Source organism: Panthera tigris, chromosome A2 (genome assembly GCF_018350195.1).
Source record: "Panthera tigris isolate Pti1 chromosome A2, P.tigris_Pti1_mat1.1, whole genome shotgun sequence".
Lineage (NCBI taxonomy): Eukaryota > Metazoa > Chordata > Mammalia > Carnivora > Felidae > Panthera > Panthera tigris.
Genome location: NC_056661.1, coordinates 151107501 through 151128353, shown reverse-complemented (window position 1 = coordinate 151128353; position 20853 = coordinate 151107501). Strand labels below are relative to the sequence as shown.

The 20853-nt window shown below is 40.0% G+C and overlaps 1 protein-coding gene across 2 annotated transcripts in view; it reads left to right on the top strand.

The window, feature by feature from the left end:
* Window positions 1–20853, top strand: part of DGKI (diacylglycerol kinase iota) — a 442717-nt gene that overhangs the window by 336369 nt on the left and 85495 nt on the right. For both annotated transcript variants that reach the window (XM_042977425.1, XM_042977422.1), the window contains 3 exons: window positions 1445–1524; window positions 3748–3792; window positions 19441–19510. In XM_042977425.1, coding sequence (XP_042833359.1) covers window positions 1445–1524; window positions 3748–3792; window positions 19441–19510 — 195 coding nt within the window. The remainder of the gene's footprint in view (window positions 1–1444; window positions 1525–3747; window positions 3793–19440; window positions 19511–20853) is intronic.

Sequence of the window (20853 nt, the reverse complement as noted above, 5' to 3'; positions counted from 1 at the left end):
TTGTGAAGGCAAATGAGCATTCCTGATGAGAGAGTTCATACTGAGTCATATGCCTACATAATTCTACAAGATGATGGACGCTTTCAAGACTTAGGTATGCAGGACGTGGTTTCCACTAGAGAGGTCCGTACCACACCCCGTTCCTCCAGGTTGCCAGTCTAGGAGGTAATACTGAGAAACAAGTGATTTCTTTATCTCTAGACTACCCTCGCTTCTCTAACTAAAAGAGCCAGCGGGGCTTCATATCTTATGGAGAGCCTAAAACTACCCTTAGGCAAGAATTAGTCCCTCTGTCCTGTAGTTTTCAAATGACTAAGCTCATACTTTTATATACCCTATTACAGTTATTATTTTTTGTGTATCTGCATGTCTTCTCTACTACTTTGTGAGTTCCTCAAGATTTTTCCATACATTTTAAATGTATTTTATTTCTCTATTGTTAATTTTTAATGCCCTCCTGTTTTGCGCTTTCAGACCTGTATTGATGATGAGGCTTTAAAAAGTCAGTGAGTGAAAGATGTTAGAAAATCTTCAGTGAACACCACTGGCATATCATGTGCTTGCCAGTCTCTAGTTGGTTAATTCAAAATTTTGAAGGGTGTTTTTTGTTATGTTATAGATTTAATAGTGTCACCATACTTTTAAAATTAGAAATAGGCAATACATTTTTTTAAGTTTGGGGAAGGAGGCTGTTTTTCAGTACTGCAGGAATCTTACGGTTATATCTGAGGGGGGAGGTTCTAGCCATCAAAGTCCTTGTATAACATTTATCACCTCCTAAATATATAGGGTGTTTAAGGCACATAAGAGCTTTTCCTGTTTCCTGAAGCCCTGTTGCTATCATGTTTACACTAGCCGTCTTTAAGATCAGTTGGATTTTTAAGCTGTAAACCTAGGAGCTTTTTTGTTTTTGTTTTTTAAACATTTTATGCCTATTTAGTTCTGGTGGTGGCCAGCAGGTGGCAGCACCTCCGGGAGGGAGTCTCTTGACTAGGGAACCATTGCAAACTGACAGAAAGACTAAGCCCCGTGCATTCAGGAGGGAAAGGGGGTAAGTGTCCAGAATCATGATTTTTAAATTACTCTCTGGTGGTACATTGACTATTGAAAATGCAGGCATTGATGATTAGCTGGCTGTGAGCCCCCTCCTGGTCCTGCCAATCCACTGTTTCCATGACATTACCCTCCATACCTGGGCCACCAAGACAAAAGGAAGGCTGGCCAGGTGGCCAGGGACAGCACAGATCATGCAAGGAAGGGAAGGACAACTGCAGAAATAAAGAGACTGGGTCACAAGGAAGGCTTAAGGAGAATTTTGGATAATGAAATGTCCAAAACACTACTTACATTTCTGAGATACTTTTTTAACCATAAGAAACACATTTTGCCAATCTAGAAAAATCAAATATGTTATTTTAGACTTTTCTCTTTCCTTCACCCTTAGCTATCCCTCTGGGTATTCTAGTTGTGCGTGGAGACTGTGACTTGGAGACTTGCCGTATGTACATAGATCGCCTACAGGAGGTGAGTTTCTTTAGCCAATTGTTTACTCTCAGTTTTCCATTTCTGTAAGCAATTACCAACCGTATATATTTGCTTCTGAAATGATGCATTTGAGAAGGAAATGGAAACGTGGTGTCCTTGTCTTTTAAGCATCGACCAGATCGTCTCTCTCCCCAGCCCCCACTGCTATTTTCCCTCCTCCCGTGGTTGAAATGGGAAAGAAGGTTGCTCTAGTGTGATCCATAACTATAGCTTGGAACTTCTTGTCTTCTTGCCACACTGCGTATCTGTATTTTTTGAGCTATATTGAATTTCAAAGGGCCCTGATGAATAATGAAGGAAAACAGAGAGTTAGGTGGTTTAATGTTTTGTATCTAGCACAGACTTCTGTCAGAGATCGCTACATTTTTTAAAAATATAACTTCTACAGGAAAGAAAAATCTTCTATACCTCAGAGAAATTTGTGTCAGAACACAGAGGAATTCTCGATTCTTTCCCTCAATCTGGCTTACCATAGAGGAAGACAATGGAGGAGTCCTCATAAATCGCATTCTCATGAATTTGAATTGCACCAGCAAAGCCAGGGACCCAAAGCCATCCCTGCAGTGGTCACTGATTGTTCTTGCAATACTTTGACGGGGAGTATTCCCTGTCTTTATTCTACAAATGGCGAAAGCATAAACAATCACTTCTTTCATTGTTTTTTTTTTTTTTCTTTTGGTGAAAGATGCACATTAAAACATTTATTTTCTGGATGTGGTCTAGACATTGCTATTTTTAAAGCTACTGGGTAATTATGATAGATACCACAAGATGAACAACTCCCTTCTAGACGACACATTCTACATAAGTAAATATCACAAATAAAGAAGATATATAGAACTTAAAATCCCTTCAAATTGTAGCCACTTAGCTTTGAACATTAGATTCTATTTCTCCTGATAGAAATAAATACAGGCAGAAGGCATAAAGTAAGGTGAAAAATTATGACTTTTTTTCTTCACCATTTTTAAGGTTAGAAATGGAATTGTGAATACAATATATTTTGATGTAGATACCAGATTTTGAATACTGATATGGGTGAGAGAAGAAAAGTCAACAAATTTTACCCTTGTGGTTTCATTTGGCTGTTTTTACCAAGGATAACTTTAACATGTTAAAATTTGTGGACTTTGTAGTGTGTGACTCAGGCCCCAATAAATATTCCTGGAACACAAAATGTCTCATTTTTCAAAATAATGGTTTTATGTTATTGTGAAACCTCACTCAAAAAACCTACAATAAAAAGGCAAATCACAAACGATACCAAACCTTTTTTTTTTTAACTCATAGGTAATTTAAGATTTCACAGTAGCAAACTACATGACTGATGGATTGACTTTGTTGAAAACTAACTTATTAGCATGCTTATAATACCAATATTCAACTAAAAGTAGGATTAAAAAAAAAAGAATGAATGAACTCAAAGAGAAATTTTAAAACTAAGTTGGACACAGAGAAAGTTGGTAAAGCCCCGTGGGAAGCAGGTATGGGGACAAAGGAACCCAGGATTGCCGACATCTGTAAATAGAATCACTACACTCATTAACAAGGAAACCTTCAGGACATGACCACGGTGACAACTTGGTTATAAAACTTTATAAAGGGATTCAGACTCTCAGAATCTGCCAGCAAAACCTCATTAGTTTCAACCCTATTAATTTGCACTTCGTGATAATGCAGAGGTGGCCAACGATTTTCTCTTCACCGACTATGAAAACCCATGTTTGCCTAGTACTTCTCGGTATAAACGCAATTACTGTGACAGCTTGTATTAGGTCTAAGATGAATAAATTCTTCCTAAGTACTTAGAGGAATTTTAGAGACTTTCTTCATAAGCCAAAAGTTCAGGTGCAAATTAAATATGACCTCTTTTTTATTAAAATGGGCTGTTTTTTACTTTTGGTCTTCTTGATCCTTGGCATTCTATCACTAGACATCTAAACCATTCTATCACATCTAAACCATTTAAAATTTACAGATTTCAGTAGCTAAATGGCCTTTCTTCTGTCAGTCCAGCTTGATATGCTTTTGTTATTTGGGGCATTATCTTCTTTGTTTAACCTGGATGCATTTGGAAGAGTTAGATACTTTCTAGCGGAGTTTAATAATATTAAATTGGGCGTTCAGTTGATAGAGTGGTAGAGACAACTTGTTAAAACTCATTTTAAGGTATGGATTTTTTTTTTCCCATTTTCCCATTAGGACCTGCAGTCAGTTTCTTCTGGCTCCCAGAGAGTTCATTACCAGGTAACACATAATTGAACCCCCTTCTTTTTTTTACCCCCTTATCCCCCAAAAAAGAAGGTCCATCTTTCAATCAATGCTTCATTTGGATTAGAGGCCACATCTTCCCTAGGGATAGAGTTTACTCTAAGAATCAAGTGAAGTGGACATTCTGATTCTTTTACAATTTCCTGGTTTTGGACAATCCTAGTATAGCACAAATTTGGATTGTGAACTTTCTCCCAGATCATTTAGAAAAGATTATAAAATGAAGTGCTTTTAATGACAAATATTAGAAACTCAATTCACACTAGTTTGACGGGGAAAGTGTCTATTAGTTCACATCAGCAAAAAAGTTCAGATCAAGGGTGGATTTAACATACGGTTTGGCCATGCTTCATGCTCCATTTTTCTGCTGGTCTTTCTGCTCTGTTCTCTTCTTTCTGTCAATTTCACCTCTGAACTAGATGTTTCCGTGTCCAAGATGGCTGCCATTAGCAACCAGGGCTGCATGTGTCTTCTTCACATCCAGGAAAGTGAGTTCTCTGTTTCCCACAACCATCAAGCAGATGTTCTAAAATGCAGTCTGACTGGTGCATCCTGGTCTTTTGGACAGGATCTAAGAAACCCAGCCTGCCTGTCTCTCGTGATCCACATCAAGTCCACAGGAGAACACTCAGATATCCTTTGCCCCAACAGTCTCTGGGAGGGCTGTTACCTCCCCACTTCCCTGCCCCTACTCTGCTGTACAGGCCTCTCCAGCCATCCTCTTAGAAATTAGATATCTCAGGCACGGTTCAGATCCCATTGTGCAGTATACCCCAGACTACGGGGGGCAAACTCAAAGCTCTGAGCAGTCCCGGTAAAGTCCTTTGCTCTGAGAGGTCAGTCCCCTTCCCTGCGGGAGGGTGTGTGGGAGTCAGAGCATGCCAAGACTCCCTCCAAATACCCTGTCCTAGACCTTTTCATAACTCCATGTGGGGGCAGGTGTTTAAAGATGTCTAAATCTGTGAATCCTGGTTTAGCACCTCACATTTGTTTTTGGTTTCTTTTATGCTGCACCTGAAATTTGCACCTGAATATCTTTTTGTGTAAACAACAATGTTTAAAAACTTTATACCTTGTAACATCTTGGTAGCTTCTCCGCCTGCCAGTGGATAATGCCCTGGGTCCAGGCAGCCTAATTATCCTGATGCTTAATGACAGAAATAGCCTTGGTGTTCTTTTTGTTTGTGGGTGTAAGTTTCAAACAAAGTACCCCACTATTCAAGAGTCCTTTCTTCCATCTGGCTGCAATAAAAGGGATAGGAATTCACTTAGGGTGTGTTTACATTGAGGAAAAAAAAAAACAACTCTAGTTCTGAGACTGTTGTTTATCAACCACGAAAGGGTAAATTTCCACTTTATTTTTAGATAGAGCACAACATTCCTCCCAGTAGCTACTTGCATATTTACCTAAAGCCACTATTTCAGTTTCATTTTATTTTTAAAAGTTCAGTACTTTTAGAGGCTAGGGCTGATCTCTGCTCTTTAAAAATTGACCTATTACGCATAAGATTTTGCGAGTCTGTTTGTCTGTGTCTTTAAAGAGTTTGTACTCTTTTCTCATGGATGTTTTGCATCTTTGCATTTTTATTTAGACATTTCAGATATTTATTCTAACTAGTTTTATGAGACCAATACTATTTATTACCCTGGCTTATTTGATACAGTTATTTTGCTGTGAGAGTTGTGACAGGTAGATATTTTGTACTGTGTTTTCTCTATACCACATTTGTGTGTGTTTGTGCAGAGATCAGGAGGTGGTTGTTTCATTTATTATTTGGTAACAAAAACGTGCAGAAGAATTAGTGGTATTTATTGACCATATCAAAAGTTTGCTGTGTTTTTGTTTGCTTGCAGTCAAGTCAAACTTGGGTGTCAAAACTGTTGTATTATCAATGTCACTTCAGAAGATTTTATGCACTGACCATACAGGCTAGCCAAGGCAGTGGCCAAACTTCAGTGTCTGGAGTATTATGTGCCCCCACCCCTCCTTGCAGAATTATAAAAATCAGGGGCCTTTGGGTATTAAGGGAGGAGTGGAAAAAAGATCTAGGGCCTAAGCCCAAGATCTGCTCACTGAACAGGCAGCTTAAGTGAGAGAGACTGTTGGAATTAACATGGCCAGAGAGTAGGGAGAGGGTGGTGAGGAAATTTCCTGAGTGGAACAAAGGAGAGCTGGTTAAGGGAAGGAGTTGGGGGAAGATGAATGTACATGTTTGCTTGGGATCTTGGGCAGTCAGGAGGAGGAGGAGTGAGTGAGTGAGAGGGGTGGTGAATATAGAGTTCTGTTTTAGCCACACTGATTTTGTTATGCCCATTAGATCCAAGAAGTTTGGGTGTGTAGGAAATTAGATGTATACATTTTAAAGCTCGAAAAATTCAGGCCTGGAGATAGAAATTTGCACATTGTTAGGAAATGGATGGTATTTAAATGATGAGGCTGGAGGACATCACCCAGGGAGAGTTTAGATAAAGAGGAGGGCTTGAAGTCATAACACCATGTACTAATGGGTCGGAGGTGGTATCATGAAAGCCAGGAGTGAAATGTGTTTTAGAGAAAGAGGAAACGGTGAATTGTGTCATTGCTGCTGAGAGGCTGAGATGAAGGAGACTGGATTCTAAAATACTCTGAGGATGTGTAGAAAAACCATGGGATAGAGGTGCTGTTAGCTTTTTTTTTTTTTTTAATGTTTATTCATTTTGCGGGAGAGCGAGGGTGCAAGTGGGGGAAGGGCAGAGAGTGAGAATCCCAAGCAGGATCCATGCTATCAGCTCAGAGCCTTTTGTAGGGCTCGATCCCATGACCATGAGATCACAACCAGAGCCAAAATCAAGGCACGCTATGATGCTTAACCAACTGAGCCACCCAGGCACCCTGAGGTGCTATTAGTGTTAAGAAGAAAGTGACCAAACCAACTGGCAGGAAATGATTAAACTGGCAGGTAATATTTTTTAAGATTTTTTTTTTAAGTTTATTTTCAAAAAGACAGGGACAGTGTGAGCAGGAGAGGGGCAGAGAGTGAGGGAGACACAGAATCCCAAGCAGGCTCCGTGCTGCTGCCAGCCCAGATCCCAACGCAGGGCTTGAACTCATGAAACTGTGAGATCATGACCTGAGCCGAAACCAAGGGTTGGATGCCTAACTAACTAAGCTGCCCGGGTGCCCCTAAATATTTGTTTCCTAATGCAGAAACTGATCATGTCACACTCTGTAGTCTGTCTTGGTGTAGGGGTGTGGGGGGTGATGTAAGAGAGAGAGACCTGTCAGAATGTCTTAAATGCTTTGAAATGGACTTTTTTGTGGATGAGATGGCACTAAATAAACTTGGAGAATTAACTGTGACAGAATGAATAAATACAAGTAAGTTAAATAAAAAAAACAACTTCGGAAATTCCTATCAGCTCACTAATGGGCAGTTGGCATTTTAGCTGTTTTCTAAGGCGAGGAAAAACTCAAGAGAAAGCACAGCATTTAGAAAGGCGTATGAGTGCCCAAGTCACCTTATTAGCGAGGCATATGGCAGTTCCTAGCCATTTAAGCATGTCATTGCTTTGGTTTCTTCTTTTACTAAATTCAGAGTGAATTGCCAACAAAGCACGAAGGCTCAAAAATGACACCTTGTATTAACCTAACAAGGCATTATGGGTTATCCAAGAATGTGCTGGATATTTATAGCCTGCTGAAAATCCCTGCCTGCACTGTCTCTGAGGCCCAAATACAAAGCCCCTCCATCTTAATGGCATCTCTTGTAACCTGTAACTCATAAGTTAGACAAGCAAAATGCACGGTGCTGGCAGATTCAGGATATTCCTGAGCTTCACAGATAAAGGAGAAGTCAGAGAGAAATTGAACTCTGCCTACCTAGTTGATAGAAATGCCTCTTGAGGCCACCTGACTATGAGATAATTCCTTCTCTGCTGCCGCCCTGGTCTTCACATATCCCATTTTAACCCCAAGTCATTAAGCGAAGGAGCAGAAGCGGACGCAACTGTTCTAGCGATTCTCAACAAGGGGGAGATTTTGCTCCTTTCTATGGGACATTTGGCAGTTTGGACATTTTTGTGTGTCACATTTAGGAGAGGTGGTGCTGCTGGAGTCTGTTGAGTAAAGGCCAGGGATGCTGCTAAACACGTTACAATGCACAGGACAGCCGTTCACACAGCAAGGAATTATCTGTCCCCCTACTGTCAGCAGTGAGGGCCTTGAGAAGCTCTGAGTCATTCTAATGGCTCTCAGGACATGACTGGGGACCACAGGCAGATGTAAGTCCTAGATGAGAAGAGGAAAAGGAAAAGGAGCAGGAAGAGAAAAAATAGTGCAGGAAAACAGAGGCATCTGTGGATATGGCAGAGAAGAATAAACAGAGAACCATGGGTAATAGAACCAGGAACAGTCAGGGTTTTTTATAGACACTTAGTTTCCCATTTCCCCTGGGTAGTGCTCCATGAGGTACTGATGTAGTTGCCACACAGGAGCGTGCCTTCCAAAATATTATGAGCTAACAATTTGAGCTGTAAAAAAAAAAATACAATAGGATTCAAAAGCAGCTGCGAAAAAGGAATCCATCCAGGTGATTCTTCTTAAGAATTAATTTACTTAGGGGCACCTGGATGGTTCAATGGGTTAAATGTCCAACTTCAGCTCAGGTCATGATCTCATAGTTCGGGAGTTTGAGCCCCACATGGGGCTCTGTGCTAATGGCTCCAAGACTGGAGCCTGCTTCAGATTCTGTGACTCCTCTCTCTCTGCCCCTCCCCTGCTCACTCTCTCTCTCTTTCTCTCTCTCTCTCTCTCCCCCGCCCCCTCTGTCTCAAGAAGAAATAAACATTTTAAAAAAGGATCTAAAATATTTTAAAAAAGAATTAATTTCCTTAAAACTAACACCAGAATGGCTGGAATATTTCAAAATAGATGGAACATTTTTAGAAAGTTCTTTCATCCTTTAGAAATGTCTGTCACTTCCATAAGAAAAAACTCTTGGTCAGATCTGAGTCTGTATCAATTTGTTCATCCTCTGATCCTTTTCCCCCACTTTACATAACTACGTGATCTTCTGGGAGATAGATCTATATATGCCATCAGAGGCTATCCTAGACAGACAGCCCCTGCTCACAAATACTTGATCTGTTTCTCCTCTCTTCATATTGACTATCCTTATTCATCTCTCTCCTTTCTCTGAAGCCTCTTTCTCCTTAATTTGTTTTCTGGATTTTAGAAGTCTTTCAATGGATGGGTTAAAACAAATTTAAAGGAGTCGTCCTGGGAATTAATTTATCTTGTCTTAGAGAAGGACAGGGGCTAGCTAGGAACTTAGTATTGTTCCTTCAAGCTAGATCAAAGCTGTCAGCGATGGATCAAATGAAGAATTAAAATAAGACTTGCCTGGGGCCAGGTCTGTTGCAAGTGAAGGCAATACTGCTAACGACACATGCACACAGTAGTTGTGAATAAAGGACTTTCTCACATGGAAGGGCTCTTAAAAATGTTTGAATATCTCTCATTTTCATCTTCTACTACCATCATTATTTCTTCATTTTTCAAAGCTACTTTTGGAAATGGGCATCCCATTTCTATTTCTGCTGCTGTAGGAGCTATAGTAAAGTAGGTTTGAGGAGGAAGGTCGCTTATTTTTTTAATTTTTAAAAAATTTATTTTGAGAGAGAGAGAGCACGAGTAGGGGAGAGGCGGAGAGACAGGAATAGAGAGAATGCTCTGCGCTGTCAGCACAGAGCCCAAAGTGGGGCTCTAACCCGTGAACCATGAGATCATGACCTGCGCTTAAATCATGCGCTTAAATCAAGAGTCAGGTGCTTAACCAACTGAGCCACCCAGGCGCCCTGAAGAGAAAGAGTTTTGAAAGATAAAAATAATAGTAGCAAGTCTATTAATTGGGATTATAGTTGGATGGAGATGTTTAAACATGTGTTTGTAATCCCTCATGGATCTGTTCACCGAGGATGAAGAGAGATGTGTATACAACTTGGTGGTGAAGGGAGAAAAAAAAAAAAAATGAATAGATGGGTTGGGCCGGAAGGTGATCAATGTAAAAGTAAAGTGGTTATTGACTGGACATTATTGAATAAAGCAAGGATTCCCAGCCCAAAGGGACTTCTGGTTTGCCTCTTTGCCTCTTCCATCTTCCCTAAGTTGTATGAAAGGAAAAAAACATTCCTTCACAGGGAAAGTATAGTTAAATGCTAGGTGAATACTGCCTAATTGAATTAACTACTGGAGTGTGTAACGGGGCTGCTGTGCCTTCATTAAATTATGCGCGCATCAGCTATGAGTAATTGAATGTAAATTAAGGGCAAGTTTGCCATATGCGTGCCAAATAGCGGTTCAGATAATTTCCTTATCAATTACATGTAATTGATGCCAGTTGACTTTCAAAAATATATATGTATGAGAAATAACAGGTTTGCTTTTGTGCACGTGGCTGTATTTTTAGCATGAGAAACTGGTTTGCCATTAGCATACATTTAAATTATGTATACATTTAAATGTATACATTTAAATACATTCATATTATCAGGGATTGTTTTGAAATGAATCTGTTAATATTATTCATTGAAGGAGCATGCAATTTTAGGAGATTATTACACTTAAAGTAGAGAGGAGCGTGGGATGTCCAGGGCTACACGATGCAGCCTGCGTTACAAGACAAGGACAGTCGTATTCCTCTACGTCACACCATTTATATGAAGAAAATACCAGAACATAAAATGAGCAAGTATCTTATCTCTTTGATGAATCGAAGATTTGATGATGTCGTTTGAGAGGACTGAAGAGACTAGAAGCCCTGAATTAGCACCAGAAGCATCGGTGGCATTGTCAGGTTCATCATGTGAATCTCCCGTGCAGTGTTGCTACATTCACACAATTGCATTTCTTAACTGTCTACAGCCAGATTGCTTTCAAAAGGTGCATGTTTTTAAGCTCGTTCTTGCTTCTATCAGAAATTGAGTCTCTTTACATTTATTTTCGTGTGCAGCATTCACAAAGCCAACATCTTCCCGGCCACTCTTGTTTAGTGACATGGATGTTGCCGTGTTCACCCTAAAGGGTCCATGAAGCCCAGGTCTGCCCTCGGGGCCAATATTCGCCCTCCTGTGAGGGGCTGTTTTGTTTTTCTCACTTCCCCTTTTCAGCTCCAGTCTGACTTATAGTCTGCACTGCACCGTTGGCCACCCTCCTGCCGCCCCTAAACCCAGGATTCCCTAATGCCAGGGCCACCTGCTCTACCTGTGTGCCAGGCCCAGTGTGAGGATACGGTGAGCTGTTGACGTGATATGAGGTACATCCCCCGCAACGTGTTAGTGATACCAGTTAATTTCAAACAAAATTATTTCAAATTCAATATTACCTCCATACTATCACTTGTATTTTGATTCTCTCTCCTTCTTTTTTTTTTTTTTTTTTTTTTGAGTAGGAGAGAAAGGGATGTAGATAGACAAGATGTAGGAATTATCTGAATTGTGGTCACCTAGTCACGAATGTGGTCCATCAGTAGTGAAGAACGTCCACGTAGGAAGAAGTTTATGGACCCTGGCTTTAAGTTACTGTGAATTATTTGTCAATAATCATCTCTTTATTCCTGCTCCAATTTTAATCCATCCACATAGGCATTGGTCTTTGATACTAATGTCCTCAAGGTATTCCTCTTTGACTTCCATTAGCTACTTGAGTAGTGAAGTCTGACAGATTTTATGATCTTGGCTTATCTTAATTTTCCGATTATGTATAATTCTAGACTTCTCTTTGGTTTTTAAATCTCCACTCAAAGTAGACCTTAGGACCACACCTTTCTAGTGTGCACCTTTTGGTACCTTTCTGCAAGTTTATACAAACACAGGCATACCTGGATACATATTTGGTTTTTCTCTTTTTGATAAAAATGGATTTACCTTCTTTGTACTTATTTTTAATAGTAATATACCGTGGAGATTATGCTTTGCTAATAAATGAAGCTCTAACTCAGTTTTTAAAACTACTACTCCATTCCATGGTATGTATTAACACTGTCTCTCTGGATAGAAATTTAGGTTATATACAGTTTTTGCCATTGTTTTTCTAAACAAAATTGCAGTAAGCATAGTTGTGCAGATTTGAAAATAAAGTTGTAACAGAAGTGATAATCATGTCACATGGTAAACAACCTGTTAATATTGGTCATTCCTATGGAGTTGAGAATTGCAACCAGGTAACTCTTACAGCAAACTTCTCTTACACTATGTAATCATAATGTCACTTACATGAATTTTGTTTCAGTTTCTCCTCTCTGGATTGTGGTTCACTGTACTCATTGATTGCCATATTTAGGTGGGATTCTTAAGCACATGGAAACGTGGGGATGGAAAGTGCCCAAACAATGTGACCAGAGAATTTGAGAGAGGAAGAATTCTGAGTTACCAGGCAGTGAACTCTGATAAGAAATACAGATTAGTTTGACAGTTAAGGAAGGCTGAAACTATGAAAAATCCTTCAATGCCATTTGATCATTTCAAATTTCTTCATGTTTTTGCTTGAGCTGAGTCAAAAAACAACTTCTCTCAAACTTGACCTGCATAAATTCCACCCACCCCTCAAAACCCCCAGTAATTCCTCTAGAAGCCGTAAAACTAAGTATATAAGACCATGAGCTTTGAAGTACAAGAGGCCTGTGTTTGAATCGCACCACTAAATAGCTGGGTAATTCTGAGAGTTTACTTAAATTCTCAGAGCTACCACTCATTTACAGCTCACTTTTAGGTAATGGAGAGAAAGTTCAGGAAGAGTAGTGGGGATAGGGGCGTCTGGGTGGCTAAGTTGGTTAAGGCTCTGACTTTGTCTCAGATCATGATCTCACGGTTCATGAGCTTGAGCCCTGTGTCAGGCTCTGTGCTGACAGCCCAGAGCCTGGAGCCTGTTTCGGATTCTGTGTCTCCCTCTCTCTCTGCCCTCCCCCGCTCACGTTCTGTCTCTCTCTCTCAAACATAAATAAACATTTAAAAAATTAAAAAAAAAAAGAGAGTAGTGGGGCTAGATGCTAGGAGAAGTGGACAAGGGCTAGATCATACAGCCTTCTTAATGACACACTGGACGTGCCCCAAGAACATGGCTTAAAATCAGCCTACCGAATGCGACAGTAGCCTAATATTCCTAAATGAACTCTGTGGAAGTGGCCAGGGAACCCTAAAACCAAGAGGATGGTTCTGTGAATTTGATATAATCTCTCCCATACATATATACTTCTAAGGGGAAATGTTTCCAAATATAGACTATTAAGTAGATACAACAACATAAAAAGATTGGTGGTCTAGGTTTTATTCAGTACAGAGCCACCAAGGAATACAGAAGTAGAGTTATGTTGATGTAAAACTCTCCAAAGTGAAAAAAGAACATACTGTAAAAGGAGGAAAGGAAGGAAAGTTTACCAGTCACCAAATGGTTACTCACTGAGTAGTTGACGGTTGAGATTATTGTTTCATATCCTTTAGTGACAGACGACGGGCGATGAGTCAGGGCAGGGGCAGTAGGTGGAGGGCTTCAAGTAGCAGGAAGGATTGAAGGACATCAAGAGCCAACAACATTCTGCTCTGTTTGACATCATGGCCCCATGTGAGTGGCCCGTATGATTCGGGACTGTGCCTCTCAGCACGTCTTCGCTTTATGTCAGCGTATGGCTACCTAGGACCAAAGACTGTTAGCCCCACATTTCAGACCTGAAAGGAAAGGGCCTTCTCAAATGTGAGCTGAGCCTTCCATTTGCTTTCCCTGTTAATATCTTCTGCGATCTTTATTACCAGGCTCCTGTTCTTTGGGCAGCCGACTCAAAATCCGCTTCCCAAAATCAGTGGCTTTTGACAGTATCTAGGAAATAAAATCACACTTAAAATAGCCGTGTCTTGAAAAAAAAGGTGTTGGAATCTGGCAATGCAGACATATAGCTACTCCAAAAACTGAAATGAGAAGGTGACTTGGGGGCATCCAGGCTGCTTCTCAGGGCAGTGGTCACCCTCGGGAGACACAATCCATGCTTTGTTCATCTTTGTGGCCCTCACATCACATGCCTTGCACTTCATTAGCTTTAATAAATAAAAACTGAAAAAATCAAATAGGGATAAGAGTAATATAGAGCCGTGTGACCCCTGACGGTCCAAATCAGTGAATGAAAAGATAACAATTTTGGTGAAACTAAGTGAATATCAGACACAGTTACTATTGAATGGGGAAAGGGCGGTAAAGAGAAGTGTTCTGAAAAATATTGCTGTTGGTGACAGAAGACATTCAGGGTTAAAGACGATACTGTGTATTTAAGACAATTTATAGCTTCTAATACTGTGAAAAGAGGTGCTGGGTCGCTGATAAATAAAAGCCCTGCAAGCAGCAAACCAAAATAGCATGATTTCAGCCCCCGTTTGATGTCATTCTTTTTTGCGTGTCTTCTCATACAAATCTGTTCGATTTCTGTTCTTGAAAATCCACATTCCGAGCACAAATACATTTATGGATAAAACAATTTTGTGCTGGTGTAGCATCATCTGAATGATCTGGTCTGAGATGTAGTTTGTGTTCCATGAGCCCCAAAGGTGATTAAAGGTCAGAATGGTGTTTAGGTTAAAAAAAAAAAAAAGTCTCAGCTGCCCCAATATTACTTCTGTAGCATAATAATATCAGCCTATCAACATGTGCCGGCCAGTGGGTTAAGCATTTTACATATCCTTTCATCTGTTTCTTAGAAGAACTCTTTACAGTATATACTTGGGTAGCCATTTTACAAATGAGGTATCCAAGGTACAGAATAGATAGGAAATCTCATAGTTAGTAGGTGGTAAAGTCCAGGATTGTCATGTGCACAGGCTGGTGCTCTTGGCCACCAGAATTCCACTGCCTCTGGGCTTGCTATTTGAGGCTGGATCCTGGGCCATTGATTGTACTATTAATTGCTTCTCAATCATACATCTACCTTTCCTAAACACCTCAAGGGCAGAAACACTTTCGTTGTCTCATTTCTTAGTCTGATGATGTCATCCTACAAAAATGAGTTTTCCACCCCACCACTATGCCTGTTGACTTAACTTTTCGATATTAAGAATTTATAGTGTGATTATCTTTACTGCTGTCTTTAGGATTTTATTACTCAAGGGTGGCCAGTGAAAAATCCCTGGTAGTCTATGGAAGAGATTCAACATAAGGAGTTTCCTTACCCAAGGTACCTCTCCCTCCTGAGTTCCACTTACAAAATTTTGACATAATTGACATAATTCACAAGGTCAGCTAAAAATGGACCTTTTGGGGAAGACAATTTCCATTAAATCTAAATGTAATGTAATCACACAACAAACAGTCTTGTAATGATGGCAACCCCAGGTCTGAAAAACTACCCCTCAAGTACCAAATCCAGCCTGCTGCCTGTTTTTCTTTTGTAGCCTGTGAATTAAGAATGGCTTTTAGACATTTAAATGCCTGGAAAAACCCGAAGGAATATTTCATGATTCATACAAATGAACATAAATTAAATTTCAGTGTCCACAAATAAACTCGTATCAGAACACATACGTACACACAAGATCAGTTTCCCAAAGCAGACTTCTCACTAAAAGTAGCTTTTTGCTCAGTTTTTCAACTCAAGTGGAATACAACAACCTCAGCCACCACCAGATTTCCTGTCCCTAGCCTGCTCTTTACCTCCCGTTTTCCCTCCGGTCTTTTAGATGTCCTAGTGCTCAGTTGTGTTGAGGGGCTAGATTTCTTTGTACCTTATTTTATAGATTATTGGTATATTTTGTGGGTGTGCTTTAATTTTGTTCAATCTGCCACATCGAAACATCATTTTAACACTGATTTCAAGTAATTTCCAACTTTTAGGGTTGTGATGCAAGTGAGACCTTTCATCTGTATGTATCTATACATGTGGACTACATTAGATCCAAGGGGAAATTTTTGTTGAGACTTGATGGCTTTTATGTATCTTTTTGACATGTTAAATTTTGAAATAAGAGTTTGATTGCATTGCATTATAAATCCTTCCCAGAATGAGGTAGATAGTAATTGCATTTTTACTTTGGAATTCAAATGCTTTTTAACATAGGACCTCATTATATTAATAATCGTCTCTTTAAGAGCTCACGATTTTTTTTCCCCCGAACAAGGTTGAAAGAGCTTTATAAAAGGAGGGAGAGGATGCAAACCTAGTTCAGGGGAGCTATGTCAGAGAAGTTAGGGCTTTCCTGCACTCCTCTAACCACCTTCTAAGAAAGGCTGCTGTTTAATATGCAGGTGACCAGGAAAGTATCCAATTATTGTTCAATGACATTTTTTTCCGTGAGATTTTGGGATTCCAGGTCACTTTGATAATCTGTAGAAAGCAGTGAAAAATGCACATACACACAGACACACTGAATTTAGCATAAAATTTCAGGGAGTTAAGGATTGTTGAATTTACTTGAAGAGCCATTTGAACCTATTTAAAATATTTGAAAGATCTCTATCCTCTGGCAGCCAATGTGTTTTCACAGGGCAAACTGGTAACATTCTCTTTAAATGGCACTTCCTTAAGGGATTTGAGTTGTAGCAAATGCTTGTGAATCAAGGCATAGAGAAAAGAAATGAACAGAAAATACATAAAATAAATAGTTAAGCACCTGTATAAAACTCCCAAGACACAGACATTCCTACCTAAAAAGGTGCACAGCTATACCAATATTGCTTCACCTGCGTGTGGGAAGCTGGTCACGTGGCTGAGGCAATATATCAGTCTGCATTTTATTAACCTAGACTAAATAATATACAATATTCTCCAATTGGAATACTCCAGCAATAACACTATCCATCTTTAGGTTTTTAAAATGATAAATCCAGCATTTCTGTGTTCTTTCAGAGTACATTTTTCCCGAGGGAAATGTGATTGTGTGTGTGTGTGTGTGTGTGTGTGTGTGTGTGTGTGTGTTGCTCTCCCTGTAGCAAGCACATTTGACATCCAGTTTCAGAAACTGTCCTTGGTGTCTAAGCCATGTTTATCTCTAGCGAAAACAGCCATGCTTCTGTTTAATATCTTTGCCTAGTAGCTTTCATACTTGTCACTAAATATTTCAAGCCACATTTAAATTTCTTGGCTCATTACATGTCACACCAAACTGACATGTTGGTAACCTTACATGTTCTATAAAAATATATTAAGAACTTTAAGTTTCTGTCAAGCAATATATCACATGTGTCAAAATGTAATTCTCAAAATGATACACACAATTCTCGGACAAATAGGTACTGAGCACGTGTCAAGATTTCATTTGGGGCAATCAGCAAAGCCAGTTCAGAAAAGAGATAAATATCTCTGTATCCACAGCTCCATATATATCCATATCGATATATATTCATAGCTGTATCAATTCTATATACATACATATAAATTTTGGTATTACACCTGAGACCAGTGTTTTCTTTATCAAGTTATTAATTTAACTTGCAAAATCCATTCATATTAAAAATTCCATATACCCAAGACTTCTAATAATAAAATGGATCCCTCTTGTTAGGCCTGTGCTTTGAAACCTTTAATGTATATCAGTTTCACCTGAAAGATTGCTGGCTTCCACTCCCAGAATTTCTGTAACTCTAGGTGGTGCCAGGGAAATTGTATTTCTAACAAGTTTCCAGTGGCTGCTGCTGTTCCACAGTTCACACTTTGAGAACCGCTGATCCAAGCATAGGCTTTGCCTGAGGATCAAGTTAGGCCTCAGGGACTGTTGGTCAAAACCCCAAGGAAATCAATGCAACCTCCGATTGGTTCTCTTATTGTCCCTCTTACATTATCCCCATTTCCTTCTCCTGCCCCGCTCAGTGCACACCAGATCATCCACACCCAGCTGCACCCCAGGGATGCTCCCTGTATTGGAGCATCTCAAATCCTAATGTGGGTCAAACTCCCAATGCCTTCTCCACAGAGATCTAGCCTCCCTCCTCATTTGTCCTATTTCTGTCAGTGATTTCAATTTCATGATGAGCCAGGGATAGAATGCTCCAAATCATGTATTGTAAACTAGAATGTGCTTTTTATTTTTAAATTATCATTGACAAGAGTTTCTCTTAGGGAAGATTTTTAGTGTTTGAAAGTTTGGAATCATAAAGAGATAATCCCTTCTGCTTTCAATCTGCCAGTTCCTTAGTCTGTTCTTCTGCGATGTGGCCTTAATTCCTTGTAAGAAATAAAAGCTTCAGAGATATTCAGAAGCTTGGGAACTGACAGTAGTATTAAATCAGGAAGGATGCTGGCCCTGGTGATCTCTTGGTGAGGAAGGATGCTAGTCCTGGTGATCCCTCCTGGTGAAGGGCAGCTTTCAAAGAATGTCTCATCAGAAGCTAGCCTTCTAGAGATTGGGCCAAAATGGTTAAGAGGTAGCTGGAGGCAGGAATTACTAAAAGCATGAGTCAGGAGTTTGGCAGGGCAAGGAAGGAAAGATGAATTTTCAAAAGCTATAACAGGATCATTTAAGGGAATTTGTTTTGGAGAGGGGGAACCATTGAAAGCAGAAAAGTTAGTGAATTTCTGGGTAGCGGAGAGGGTTTCATTAAGAATACAGAACTAAGTTCGAAAGGAAAGAAGAAGGTAGTCTGGAGAGTAGATGAAGTGGTTAGCTTTGAACAGGAAACAAATCTTTTTGTCTAAGCCTAGAGGGAAGAATATGGTTCTCAGATGGCCTTGAGATCACACCTGAGAGGGAGGGAGGACCAGGCATCTGAGAAAGCGAGAAAGCTGGAGAATGCCAAGGTGGATGAGTATGTCGTTGGCTAAGTCAGTGTTGGACAGATGATATTGTCATCAGCCAGCCTGGTAAAACTTTTTTCCTCCTTGTCCACTACTCTGCAGTCAGGTTCAGTGGGATAAGGCTGAGGTAATAATGGCCTCAACATATGCATTGATTTTCTTTGCTTTAAATTGTCCTGTGTAATAGATGCTACTCTAGTTACAAGGAGATTCAATACTGCATATCGATGGCCTCTTGTGTTTCTTAGATGCTATAAGTCCATTCTCACCAGGAGATGAGGCTCAATTCTTCCCCATTTTGTTACATGCGTAACCCAAGTGTAAATGGCAGCCAGCTGCTGCTAGTTCCTCAGTTTCACAAAGGGAAGGAAATTCCCTAAAGGAGGTAAATGTCCCCAGTTATATCACTTACGGATGCTTAACAGAACAGTTGAAAACTTCTTGTGTGGTTTTTAAAATGGTTTTGACGTTTATTTTTGAGAGAGAGACAGAGACAGAACACGAGTGGGGGAGAGGCAGAGAGAGAGACACACACAGAATCGGAAGCAGGCTCCAGGCTCCGAGCTGCTAGCACAGAGCCTGACGCGGGGCTCGAACCCACGAACCGTGAGATCATGACCTGAGCTGAAGTCGGATGCTTAACCGACTGAGCCACCCAGGTGCCCCTTCCTGGATGTTTAATGTGAGAGTTGTTTTAAAGGTTCTATTGAAGTAATTTATTTCAAAGCAGAGCCTCTCTTTCTAGTAAAAATATGATTTGGTCTCTCACCAGTATTTGGTTTAGGACAGGATGCTCACTCCTACGAGTAGTTGATATGATACAGTGGTTAAATCCCTCAGGTTATTCATATGGAGTCAGGAGGATATATGTGTCTCTTTCCAGGACCACGAAACCTCCTTTCCCAGGGCGCTCTCAGCCCAGAGACTTTCCCCGCGGTGGTGCTTTCTAGATGGTGAGTGTTTCTATATTTCATGGAGTGGTGGGATGGTGGAAGCAGCAGGACAATGCGTTGATAGATGGAGTGGCTGGACCCTAGTTTTCCAAGGGATTATTCAGAAACCCTTCACGTGGCCCTACAGGGTTGGCATTTCCATCCCAAACGATGTGTTGCCACACACTTTCCTGAAGTCATTTTTCTCAAAGAAAATTGGTGAGCTTGGGCTGAACTTCACAGCATGACATTTCCCTCTCAGTGGCCGCCCCCCCCCCCCCCGCCGCCTTTTTCCAAAACCATGTTGAATGCTTATCTTAAATTCAGACCAGTAGATGGATCCAGTACATAGGTACTAATTCCTCTGTTGTTTGCTTATGGTGGAACTTCCATATATTTTCATTAGCCATCATTTCAGTAAGATGTATACATTTTTACAAAAATGTAGAAATTCTCTGTTGCATTCAGATCTGTGCCTCTGAGCATGACCTATTGAATGCATATTATTTTTGTTATTTACCGATCAGTTAATGGGTCCATTTTACATCGCAAGCATCACTTACTCCCTAGATGCTGCTTAACCGTGCTTTTCTATCCAGTTACCCGTATAACAGTACACTTCCTGCTTACAGCGTATCTCCTACCCAGTATCTCTCTTGTCTGTGTAGACATGTGTTTTTCACTGTAGACATTTCTTTAGTAGATCTGTATATGCATCAGAGAGGATATAAATGTGGACAAGAGTGTGACAGGGTGTGTGAGTGATCTAACCCGTGTGAAGCATGACATAGGTTTTCATTAATAGCTTGTCAGCTGCCTCTGAAGATAATTTCTACTACTTCTCCTCCAGCTCCTTTATTCCCTTGTGATGAGAAGCACAATCATTTGTTTTTCCTGAATCTACAAACAACTTATATTTGAGAAAATTTTGAAAATGTCTGTGAATTGTTCCATATCCAGTCTATTCCATATACATTCTTAGATGAAATTACAAGTGTGGGTGGTAGTGTTAACCCAGATATTAGTTAAATTCCATAGATAAAAATCCTTTAAAAAGTGATCGCATTCATGGTTACACAGAACAAAGTAAAGCAAGTCCTTCTCAGATAGATTTTACTCCCCTGTTGCTTTTAGGGGGCAGCAACCATGATTATCTTGTTTCTTAGCTCATTTCCTTTGGAGAGAAGCTACTCATTAAATATTTATGATTTTTGAATGGTTATTTGCATTTTGAGTTATTCCCTTGAGTACTCTGTACTTTGTAGAAAATCTATTTATAATATATAGAATCTGTTAGATAGATTTAGGTGAGGAGGAACATAATTCTTTGGAGCATTAAGAATAATCAGAATAGTTTCTAGAAA